Source organism: Triticum dicoccoides, chromosome 7B (genome assembly GCF_002162155.2).
Source record: "Triticum dicoccoides isolate Atlit2015 ecotype Zavitan chromosome 7B, WEW_v2.0, whole genome shotgun sequence".
Lineage (NCBI taxonomy): Eukaryota > Viridiplantae > Streptophyta > Magnoliopsida > Poales > Poaceae > Triticum > Triticum dicoccoides.
Window position 1 is genome coordinate 657,516,715 of NC_041393.1, and position 12,259 is coordinate 657,528,973.

Here is a 12,259-nt window from a genome sequence, read left to right on the forward strand (position 1 = left end):
TAGGTGCTGTTCTAGGGCAAAGAGTCGATAAAAAATTGAATGTTATCCAGTATGCTAGTAAGACTCTTGATACTGCCCAGAGAAATTATGCTACTACTGAAAAAGAGTTCTTAGCAGTTGTGTTTGCATGTGATAAGTTTAGACCTTATATTGTTGATTCCAAAGTTACTATTCACATTGATCATGCTGCTATTAAATATCTTATGGAAAAGAAAGATGCTAAGCCTAGACTCATTAGATGGGTTCTCTTGCTCCAAGAATTTGACTTGCATATTATTGATAGGAAGGGAGCTGAGAACCCCGTTGCAGATAACTTGTCTAGGTTAGAGAATGTTCTTGATGACCCACTGCCTATTAATGATAGCTTTCCAGATGAACAATTAGCGGTCGTTAATGCTTCTCGTACTGCTCCTTGGTATGCTGATTATGCTAATTACATTGTTGCTAAATTTATACCGCCTAGTTTCACATACCAGCAAAAGAAAAAGTTCTTTTATGATTTAAGACATTACTTCTGGGATGATCCACACCTTTATAAAGAAGGAGTAGATGGTGTTATTAGATGTTGTATGCCTGAGCATGAATAGGAACAGATCCTACATAAGTGTCACTCTGAATCCTATGGAGGACACCACGCTGGAGATAGAACTGCACACAAGGTACTACAATCTGGTTTTTATTGGCCTACTCTCTTCAAAGATGCTCGTAAGTTTGCCTTATCTTGTGATGAATGCCAAAGAGTAGGTAACATTAGTAGACATCAAGAAATGCCAATGAACTACTCTCTTGTTATTGAACCATTTGATGTTTGGGGCTTTGATTATATGGGACCTTTTCCTGCCTCTAATGGTTATACTCATATTTTAGTTTCTGTTGGTTACGTTACTAAGTGGGTAGAAGCTATTCCAACTAGTAGTGTTGATCATAACACTTCTATTAAAATGCTTAAAAAAGTTATTTTTCCAAGGTTTGGAGTCCCTAGATATCTTATGACTGATGGTGGTTCACATTTTATTCATGGTGCTTTCCGTAAGATGCTTGCTAAGTATGATGTCAATCATAGAATCGCATCTCCTTATCATCCGTAGTCTAGTGGTCAAGTAGAGTTGAGCAATAGAGAGCTCAAATTAATTTTACAAAAGACTGTGAATAGATCTAGAAAGAATTGGTCCAAAAAACTTGATGATGCATTATGGGCCTATAGAACTGCATACAAAAATCCTATGGGTATGTCTCCATATAAGATGGTTTATGGAAAAGCGTGTCATTGACCTCTTGAACTTGAACATAAGGCATATTGAGCTATTAAAGAGCTCAATTATGACTTCAAACTTGCTGGAGAGAAGAGGTTATTTGATATTAGCTCAGTGGATGAATGGAGAACCCAAGCGTATGAGAATGCCAAGCTATTTAAAAAAAAAGTCAAACGCTGGCATGATAAGAGGATACAAAAGCGTGAGTTTAACGTAGGAGACTATGTATTATTATTCAACTCTCATTAAGATTTTTTGCAGGAAAACTTCTCTCAAAATGGGAAGGTCTTTACGTTATCGAGGAGGTCTATCATTCTTTGGTGCCATAAAAATCAACAACTTCGAAGGCATGAGTCCAAGGGTGGTAAACAGGCAAAGAATTAAACATTATATTTCAGGTAATCCTATCAGTGTTGAAACTAATATTATTGAAACCGTAACCCCTGAGGAATACATAAGGGACAATTTCCAGAACGTTCCAAACTCCGAAAAGGCATAGGTATGTGGTACGGTAAGTAAACCGACTCCAAAACAACTCCAATGGCAATTTTTATCAGTTTTGGAATATTTAAGAATTTTAGGAAGAAAGAAGTAGTCCAAAAGGGACACGAGGCTCCCACGAGAGAGGAGGGCGCCCCCCCCCCTACTGGGCGCGCCCCCTGTCTCGTGGGCACCTCGTGTGCCTCCCAGACTCCGTTTTCTTGCACGTTACGTATTTTGGTCGGTAAAAATTCATTATATATACTCCCGAAGGTTTTGACTACCGTATCACGCAAATATCCTTTGTTTTCTTTCGAGTTGTTTCTGTTTCAGATCTAAGAGCATCATGTCGTCTCCAAGCGCTCCCAAGGACAAGTTTTTTGAGAGGGTTATCAACCCCTATCTTGCGGAGGTGCTGCAACACCCTCAAACCATTGAGATGCGTGAGGGGGTGCTGCACATCCACGATGTGGAGGGACCAAGGCGTACCGGGAGCATGGAGACAAAGCTCGAAGCCGTGGAGCAGCAAGTTTTCAAGTGCCAAGGGATGGTGGAGCGTGGACTCCACGCCAACCAGATGATGATCATGGAGTTCACCAACAACCAGAAGTTAGATGCCAAAGTCATTGGGGAGACCATCTTCAAGCTTCAAGAGAAAATCGAGCACCTCCAAGCCCAGATCTATGGCCTGCAAAACCAGAACTGTGAGTATGAATATAGATTCAAGAGGATGAGTTTGGCTGCAGATTTAAGGATCCCGGAGACTCGATCATCCTTCTATGATGGAGAGCCTATGCTTTGGAAGACGGACGACAAGCCTACATCATCAATAACTCCTACTTCACCACCTCCGAGGACATAAACACATGGGTATGGGCACTCCCCTTGGCAACTGCCAAGCTTGGGGGAGGTGCCCCGGTATCGTATCACCATCACACTCCTATCTTTACCGCTTTATTTAGTTCAATCCTTTTAGTAGTATCTTGATCTAGTAGATTGAAGTTTTGATATCAAGTAGTTTGAGTTTTGCATTTTGATCTCTTTTTGTAATCGAGTCCGCGAGCTATCTATAATAAAGATTAGTGTTGAGTCAAGGGCTTTGCTATGTTGCTATGCTCTTGAGAAAGTAGAAAGAATAAAAGAGTTCATATTGATCTTATGGATAGTGATAACTTCACATATAGAAAGTATGAGGCATAAAAATTGTTGAGAGTTGATAAACTTAGCCTTGGTCATCGTTGCAATTAATAGGAAGTGATAAGGAAAGAGGGGTTCACATATAAATATATTATCTTGGACACCTTTTATAATTGGGAGCACTCATTAAGTATGACATGCTAAAAGAGTTGACGTTGGACAAGGAAGACAACATAATGGTTTATGTTTTCCGGCATCTCAGTTAAAGTATATTGTCATTGACCTTCCAAACATGTTGAGCTTGCCTTTCCCCCTCATGCTAGCCAAATTCCTTGCACCAAGTAGAGATACTACTTGTGCTTCCAAATATCCTTCAACCCAGTTTTGCCATGAGAGTCCACCATACCTACCTATGGATTGAGTAAGATCCTTCAAGTAAGTTGTCATCGGTGCAAGCAATAAAAATTGCTCTTTAAATATGCATAACTTATTAGTGTGGAGAAAATAAGCTTTGTACGATCTTGTTGTGGAATTAATAAAAGCGACGGACTGCATAATAAAGGTCCACATACAAGGGGCAATATAAAGTGACGTTCTTTCGCATTAAGATTTTGTGTATCCAACCCTAAAAGCGCATGACAACCTCTGCTTCCCTCTGCGAAGGGCCTATCTTTTACTTTATGTTTTTACTTTATGCTTGAGTCAAGGTGATCCTCACCTTTCCCTTTTTCAGTTTATCCTTTGGCAAGCTCCTCGTGTTTGAAAGATCATGATATATATATCCAACTGGATGTTAGTTAGCATGGGCTATTATTGTTGACATCACCTAAAGGTGAATACGTTGGGAGGCAACACAATAAGCCCCTATCTTTCTCAGTGTCTGGCTGAAACTCCATAACCACAAGTATTGCGTGAGTGTTAGCAATTATAGAAGACTACAAGATAGTTGAGTATGTGAACTTGCTGAAAAGCTCTATTGTTGACTCTTTCTGGTGTTATGATAAATTGCAATTGCTTCAATGACTGAGATTGTAGTTTGTTAGCTCCCAATGAAGTTTTTGAACCATACTTGACATTGTGAATTGATTGTTACTCGAGCATAGAAATCATATGATAAAAATATATTTATGTGATGTTCTAAGAATGATCATGATGCCCTCATGTCCGTATTTTATTTTTATCGACACCTCTATCTCTAAACATGTGGACATATTTTTCGATTTCGGCTTCCGCTTGAGGACAAGCGAGGTCTAAGCTTGGGGGAGTTCATACATCTATTTTGCATCATGCTTTTATATCAATATTTATTTCTTTATGGGCTGTTATTAAACGTTATATCTCAATATTTATGGCTATTTTCTCTTATTTTACAAGGTTTACCATGAAGAGAGGGAATGCCGGCAGCTGGAATTCTGGCTGGAAAAGGAGCAAACGTTGGAAATCTATTCTGCACAACCCCAAAAGTCCTGAAACTCCACGAAACATCTTTTTGGATTTAACAAGAATTTCTGAGCGAAAGAAATACACCAGGGGGCCCACACCCTCTCCAGGAGACAGGGGGGCGCCCTCCCCCCTATAGGGCGCGCCCCCTATCTCCTGGGCCCCCTGGTGGGCCTCCGGTGTCCATCTTCTGCTATATCATCACTTTTACCCTGGAAAAAATCGTGGGCAAGCTTACGGGACGAAACTCCGCCGCCACGAGGTGGAACCTTGGCGGAACCAATCTAGGGCTCTGGCGAAGCTGTTCTGCAGGGGACACTTCCCTCCGGGAGGGGAAAATCGTCACCAACGATCCTCTCATCGGGAGAGGGTCAATCTCCATCAACATCTTCACCAGCACCATCTCCTCTCAAAACCCTACTTCATCTCTTGTATCCAATCTTGTATCAAAACCACAAATTGGTACCTGTGGGTTGCTAGTAGTGTTGATTACTCCTTGTAGTTGATGCTAATTGGTTTACTTGGTGGAAGATCATATGTTCAGATCCTTTATGCATATTATTACTCCTCTGATTATGAACATGAATATGCTTCGTGAGTAGTTACGTTTGTTCCTGAGGACATGGGTGAAGTCTTGCTATTAGTAGTCATGTGAACTTGGTATTCGTTCGATATTTTGATGAGATGTATGTTGTCTTTTCCTCTAATGGTGTTATGTGAACGTCGACTACATGACACTTCACCATTATTAGGGCCTAGAGGAAGGCATGGGAAGTAATAAGTAGATGATGGGTTGCTAGAGTGACAGAAGTTTAAACCCTAGTTTATGCGTTGCTTCGTTAGGGGCTGATATGGATCCATATGTTTAATGTTGTGGTTAGGTTTACCTTAATACTTCTTTTGTAGTTGCAGACGCTTGCAATAGGGGTTAATCATAAGTGGGATGCTTGTCCAAGTAAGGGCACTACCCAAGTACCAGTCCACCCACATATCAAATTATCAAAGTACCGAACGCGAATCATATGAACGTGATGAAAACTAGCTCGACGATAATTCCCATGTGTCCTTGGGAGCTCCTTTCTCATTATTAGAAATTGTCCAGGCTTATCCTTTGCTGCATAAAGGATTAGGCCACCTTGCTGCACTTTACTTATTTTATTTACTTATTACTCGTTACTATTCATCTTATCACAAAACTATCTATCACCTACAATTTCAGTGCTTGCAGAGAAAACCTTACTGAAAACCATTTGTCATTTCCTTCTGCTCCTCGTTGGGTTCGACACTCTTACTTATCGAAAGGACTACGAATGATCCCCTACACTTGTGGGTCATCACTTAGCAGGCCTTGGCGCGGGCACCGCCCGTCAGGGCGAACCCGGGTGAGCGGGCGACGATTACGTGCGCGCGGGTGCGCGCCCGAGTCCACCCGGATGGGGACTCCGGCTAGGGTGGGGCACGACCATGGCGGCGGGAGCCGGCTGTGGCGGAACAACGCGAGGTCGGCGGGGCAAAGGAGGCACGCGACGGCACGCGCGAGCTGCAACGGTGGAGGTGGTGGCGGGGTCGCGCGGGCAAAGCGGGGCGAAGGCGACGGCGGGACGGGCGCTAGCAGCGCGCGGGCTGAGCGGCGCAGGCAGCGCGCGGCCAGACTGAGCAGGAGGGGACGATGGAGCTGAGGCAACGGGGCGACAGAGCAGGCCATGGCGGGGCAGAGCCAGAGCGAGGGTTCACGGGCGCGCGGGCCGAGGAGGTGACAGCGGCGTCGGCGAGTCGAGACAGCGCGCGCGGGCAAGCAGTTTCGGCGCAAATGGGGCGCCGGTCTAGGCGCGGCGCGGGGAGGAGGCTGCGACCGTGAGCGCGTGCTCGTGCGCGTCTGGAGGTGCCGCGACGGAGTGCGTGCAACAGCGGGGCTTACGAGCGGGGAAGTGGCCCGTGCAACGGCGCGGCGAACGGCGTCTGGCAGGGGAAGAGGGGAGAGGTCGGGGCCTCACCGAGGTTGTAGGGAACGGGGCAGCAGGGTCGGGGTGGTTGATGGGGACGACGGGAAGGCAGGCCGGTGAGGAGGAGGAGGCAGTCCGGCGAGGAGGCGACGGCGACGGTGAGGTGCCGCGGCGGCGGGCAACCGGGAGGGGGGCGATGGGATCGGGCTCTTCCCTGTCCAGATCCAGGCGAGGGAGTGGGGGGGAGTGGGGTGTGGGGCGACGGGGGAGTGGGTTAGGGTTTCGGGGGCGGGGGTTAAGTGGGGATGGGGGGTGGGCCGGCCTGGCTGTTGTCTGGGCCAAGGCCCAAGGGAAAGTGGGTTTGCTTTTTTTCTTTCTGTTTTGTCCTTTTTCCTTTTTTTTATTTTCTTTTCTGTTTTATTTCATTTTAAATATTTAGGCCTTTTTTAAAAGCATGGTTCCTTCACCATAAACACCTAGACAATTATTGGCACGCCCCGAACATTTTCTTTTTAATGTTTGAAATTTTTTGATGTTTGACAAAAATTCAAATTTGAATTTGAATAGTTTTGATCCAACGCGAGATTAGCAACAGTAACCGGGGTGACGTGGCATCGTTAAAGTGGGATTACTTTAGCATGATTATCTGGGCGTTACAAGCAGGCGCAGGAGACGGCGGCAGATCTCGCGGCCGTGGACGTTGTTGAGGCAGAGTTGCATTCTTCGGCGCCCCAACGGATGTCCTGCAACCCGACGGGCCACAACCGTCTCGTGATGTCGCCGGCTCCTCTCACGACGAATCTATCATCGATCTGACGTCTACTTGCACCGTCAGGGTTTCGGACTCCAACGAGGTGGGAAACAGAGACCCCTTGAGTCCCATGAGCAGGCTCGTGTTCCATGTTCTACTCTAACTCACTGGTGACGGACCAACACTCTGGTGAGCGCAGTCGGCCGACGGACATGGACACGGCAGAGCCGGACGGGGTCCGCTTAATATTAAGTTTATGTTGCATGTAATAGTATGGATATGAAATTTCTAATTTGAGGTATCCAGTTGTGGAATGAATTAATTATTTGAGACGTAACCGATCAATGTATGCAGACACCCCGTGTGCACGGGCGTTTGAAAGGTCGGATTTTTCGAGTCCGGCCGTAGATGCTCTAACACTAGATTTAGTCAAGAAGTTGCTGATCACGATCGGCTGAGAGGTGAGAGCGATCAAGTCCCCGAAAAACAAGACAAAATGTACACCAGCAAGACGTGTTTGGTCCCCAAGGCTATGCTAGGGGCAGGCCGGGTTGTGTCCCGGTCCCCCGTAGTAGAAGTGCGTGCCCCATCCGTCCCGCTCGTCGTAGGCCTTCCTGATGTCGTAGCAGCCGGCGTCCTCGGCCAGCGTCTGCACGGCGTCGAGCGACACGGGGGCGAGGCTGTTCCCGGCGTCCACCGTCTCGAGGTTGCGGAAGTAGCTGGCGCGGCCGAACCCCTCGGCGGCGAGCCTGCCGGAGCCCATCTGCGTGGCGGTGTGCGCGCCCCCCGGGCTGGTGTTAACGACCTCGCCGCCCCACTCGACCATGCTGGCGTGGCCGGAGAGGTGCGTGAAGAGCTCGGCGGGCCAGTAGCCGACGAGCTGCGAGGCTCCGGCGTCGCCGTAGCTAAGCCACCAGTTGCCGAGCTTGGGGTCCTTCCAGATGAGGAGCGTCATGTCGTACTGCTCGCCAGCGAGGGAGGAGACCGGGGAGATGGCGGCGCCGATGGCCACGCGGGAGCTGGTCTGCACGAAGCCCGGGCACAGCGCGTTGTAGCAGCCCGTCGCCTCGTACGCGTCGCTCTGTCAAAGCAACATGCATGCAGCTGTCAATTACAACTAATTAATTAAGAGTAGAAGGTTTAGTGGGATGGAAGAATCCTTTGGGATTTGACTCACTGTCCAATATGTGAAGAGCCTAGGCCTGCTGTCACCGTACAGCTCAGGGCTGACCTGACTAGAAAGAAACGTAAACTGTAAGCTTTCATGCATGCAGATCGATTAAGCAGCACATGTGCATGCATGCAGTGCTTATCATGCATGTTGCTGGAGTAGATCCAAAGTTAGCGCTGAGCTGAGCGTGTCCATTACCACAACTCATTAGCACTTTTTGGAGCAATTTTGTCTCCTACTACAGCCAAGTGTTCAGTCCCATTATATATATTCCTCCTTTTTCTGCGGGGATTCCATATATATTTCTCACATGCATGGATTCTTCTATGGTAGTACTATATCAAGTTGGAGTACTTCTCCATATGGATGGGTTGACCTCAAATGAAGAGAAGAGGTTAAACTATGGTAGCCGTCGTACACAAACGGAATCGATCTATCGAGTCGAGATGTGCACGCATTTATGGCGCCATGTGCCCGCGCTGCAGATCTCAATGATTTTTTACCGTGCAATGCAGATGCAATAAGTTACTGGTACAACGGTTAATGAACAAGCCAAGTGAGATGGATCATCACTAAGAATATGGGATGGAAATGGGATGGAAGAGTGGGAGTGACCTGCCACCCGGCCTCGATGCTGTTGAGGTCGGAGCCGTTGAAGGAGCCGGAGAGCAGCCAGAGCTGCGAGAGGCTGAAGCCGTTGTGCTCCTGGATGGCCGGATCCCAGACGTTGATGGTCGCCTTGGCGCCGTACACCTCCTGCTGCCCCACCGCCGTGTACGCGATCGCGTGCTGCACACCCGATCCAACTCACCCCAATTAATGGCAACGGACCAGTACTAGCAGCAGCTAAAGCGGCATGGATGGATGGATGAAAGCCATGCATCATTCACCACCCAGGGCAGAGCATGGCAGGGCGGGGCAGGCGCTACTTATTGCGCGCCACCCACCCCGGCTAGAGCTAGCCCGGATCATTCATGCCGAGCAAGGTAAATCATGGAGAAGAAATGGTGAACCTCGTGGCCGTTGCCGGTGACGACGTCGGGGGCGTTGGCGGCGCGGGCCGCACGGTCGCGGCGGTGCCGCTTGCGGCCGAAGCGGAAGAGCGACTGCCCGCCGCGCAGCACGTCCTCGGCGGTGGTCCGCCGCACGGGCACCGTGCCTTTCGGGCAGTGGCCCGCGTGGTGCCACGTCTGCCACGCCGCTCTGGCCCTGCTGGTGGAGTTGCCCGACGCCGCCGCGCTAGCACTGAAGGTGGCGGTGGCGGAGGCGGGCATGCTCGGCGGCGCGCTCTGGATCCTGTGGTTCCTGAGGAGCGGGTGGTCCAGCGCGTGCTGCTTGTGCCGGGGCACGCAGTCGATGGTGTCCCCGTCCATGCTCTGCTTCCGTCAACCACATACGTATCAGTGGTGCGGCGTGTGACTGTGGGAGGGAGATGATGTGAAAAGACATGGACTCATGGGAGTACCTGTATGGTGCGCAGTGCTGGCTTGTTGGCGCGGTCGAGATGCTGCTGGATCCTTGCCATCTTGGGCGACGACGGTAGAGCTGCACAAGCGCGGTCGAGGAGTAGGAGGAGGAGGAGGGAGACAAGGAGGTGAAGATGATGAGGCTGGCCATGCCGCCGCCTCCTCCTCTTCATGGCCGTGTGCGTCATGCATGAATGTACGCACCGGGCGCGTAAATGGGGAGCAGGGCCAGGCAGGGGATGGGGGAGGAAGGTGTGGACTAGAAGAAGATGTGGGAGTCGGAGCATATCACTCACTCACGTACCTCTCCTTGGATCCGAGCCATGGTGATGATGAGCGTTCAGCAAGTGCAAGTGGGTGGAAATAAATTGGTTTGGAGGACTGCATTTGATGTTGACCACCTACCCTGCTGCGCACGAGTTTAATATCCCAGCCTGAGCCGGCGCCTGGGCTGGGCGGGAGACACCGCCTTCATTGGCCTCTCTACTGTGCTAACTACACGCAACGTCCACCTCACAAGTATTTGAACCTCGGGCCACACTACGGTTGTTTTTAAATGAAGGCTCAAAAAGTCTGATTTTAAATTAACAAAGTCATCAACCGGCCAGAATTACATAATAACAGCTTAACGAAAAGCAAAAGTAAAAATACAAAGCGCTCAGTAGAACAACTCAAAGGTAACGTGCTGCGGCGGAGAGCACACAACCCGTTGCCAACGATGCCGCTACACCAACGCCAGCTACCTTACTAAGGCTACGGGAGGAGGGCACCACCATTCTTGTATTACACTGCTGCCTACCACCAAAGGACCAAAACCGGGACAAGAAATAATTTGACTCTGCCGCCGCAAAGGTCCACTACTGTTTCACCCAGGCTCGACGAGTGCCGCACCGACGGTCGGCAGAGTGGTTCTCCTTAGAACCCAAATGTCAGCGCCCAAGTTACCAAAGGAGAGACAACAGGAGCAGACCCACATGAAATGAAAAACCGACCGCCTGTAGTGGCAAGGCAGAACGTCGGACGGGAGCTGTCGAACGAAGGTGATGAAACCACAGAGAATGCCAAGAGGGGGTATCACCATGTGTCGGACAAGGATAGGAATCACTAAAGCCCAAGGCATACTACCGGCACCGAGGAAGGGACCCCGATCCCCTCACACCAGCGACAGGGACCCTCCGCACCAGGACCAGCTAGGCAGGCTACCGAAGATGTGATCAGGCCAACTCACGTCATCATCGAACCACCACCAACTCGTCCACCACTCGAGCAGTCCCTGGACGATGCCTTCAAGAAGGATCACGCACTTAGGCCTCGTCGTCGGTTGGAACAGGGAACCTGAAGCTTTAATCCTAAGCTTTTTGGCAGGGTGGGAGGGAGGCAAACCCCACTGAAGCCTCCACCAAGGGGATCGACACCCAAACGCGATGTCTTCGGTGTGGGCGCCGCGCCGGCTAGTGGTTTCCCCCAGAACCACTAGGAACCACCAGATCGGCAGAACCACCACCCGAGAAAAGGAGATTGCGGCCACAACGCCGGATCCGGCGCGAATCAAGGTTGAAGACATAACTTCTTCATTGCAAGCCCTGCGAGGGGCCGCCACAACATAATTTATTTAGTTCATGCACTGGTCAATTATTCAAAAGTCCAAAATGATGGAGAGATGCGGGAAATATATTTTAACACTCAACCTCACGACTAGGCCTTTTTTAGTCCTTAGACGTGGGATAATGTAGGCAGCATAAACTTTTTGAATACTTTGTTGGTAGGGTCTTGAAGACCTCCTAGCTCGGATACCATATTGAATTCATGCACTAGCCAATTCATCGAAAAGTCCGAACGAGTCTCTGTGATCAGCTTCCGCGCCCTCCTCTCCTCCCAAACCACGTAGTCCCCACCTATCGCCACGGTCAGTAAGTGTTAGTCCACCCGAGAATGCATACACAGGGTGACAATGTGTGTGAAATCTGGATATTTGGTGCCTAAAATAAATTATACTAACACAATAACTTCCCCTATTTTCGCCTCCTCCTGCCACTTACAAATTCGCACTTAAGAATCTAAATTGGCACAAATGCAATGGTAGATGAATATAATGCCTTAATGGGGAAAGACACTCGGTCTTTCCTTGTCCCGCAGGTGTGAACATTATACTAATGCAAATGGATTTATGGCCACAAGCTCAACCTTGATGGCTCCCTTGCCCGGTACAAGCCTTGTCGGGCTCTTCGTGATTTTACACAGCGGAAAGGTGTGGATTATGGTGATACCTTCGGTCCCATGGTGAAGCCCCCAACCATTCGTGTTGTTCTCGGCGTCGCCACATCCCAGTCATGGGCTTTGCATCTGTTGGATGTAAAACATGCAATCTTGGACGATAGTCTCCAAGAGACAGTATATTGTCAACAACCTCTAGTTTCATTGATTCCACACATCCCACTCATGTATGTCACCAGACACTACTAGGAAAAAGTTTATCCCTAATATCTCTACTAGTGGCGCATCATGATGGTGGTGCGCCACTGCTATATAGCAGTGGCGCACCAGAATTAGGTGTGTCATTGCTATGTTTTTACTAATGGCGCACTACATGAGCAGTGCGCCATTGCTATTTTTTTTGG

General features: G+C 49.0%; 1 protein-coding gene across 2 annotated transcripts; it reads right to left on the minus strand.

Annotated features, from left to right (window-relative positions):
* Positions 1–7,310: 7,310 nt before the first annotated feature.
* LOC119338425 (mucin-5AC-like) lies at positions 7,311–10,006 on the minus strand. 2 transcript variants are annotated; one of them, XM_037610746.1, is made up of 5 exons: positions 9,641–10,006; positions 9,189–9,551; positions 8,791–8,964; positions 8,182–8,235; positions 7,311–8,085 (listed from the first exon to the last, which is right to left on the minus strand). In XM_037610746.1, the coding sequence occupies exons 1-5, from the start codon at positions 9,926–9,928 to the stop codon at positions 7,540–7,542; spliced, it is 1,425 nt and encodes a 474-aa protein (XP_037466643.1). In that variant the 5' UTR covers positions 9,929–10,006; the 3' UTR covers positions 7,311–7,539. The 2 variants fall into 2 exon arrangements, with proteins under 2 accessions (XP_037466643.1, XP_037466644.1); XM_037610747.1 differs by having other exon boundaries at positions 8,182–8,239; positions 9,641–10,005.
* Positions 10,007–12,259: the final 2,253 nt, after the last annotated feature.

Excerpts from the sequence above, each read along its gene's own strand:
- LOC119338425 (XM_037610746.1), bottom strand. The coding sequence starts at position 9,928 with ATGCTCCGACTCCCACATCTTCTTCTAGTCCACACCTTCCTCCCCCAT. Across the intron at positions 8,965-9,188 it reads TCACCGGCAACGGCCACGAG|CACGCGATCGCGTACACGGC; the intron begins GTTCACCATTTC and ends TCGGGTGTGCAG. Across the intron at positions 8,086-8,181 it reads GGCTCTTCACATATTGGACA|AGCGACGCGTACGAGGCGAC; the intron begins GTGAGTCAAATC and ends TTGCTTTGACAG.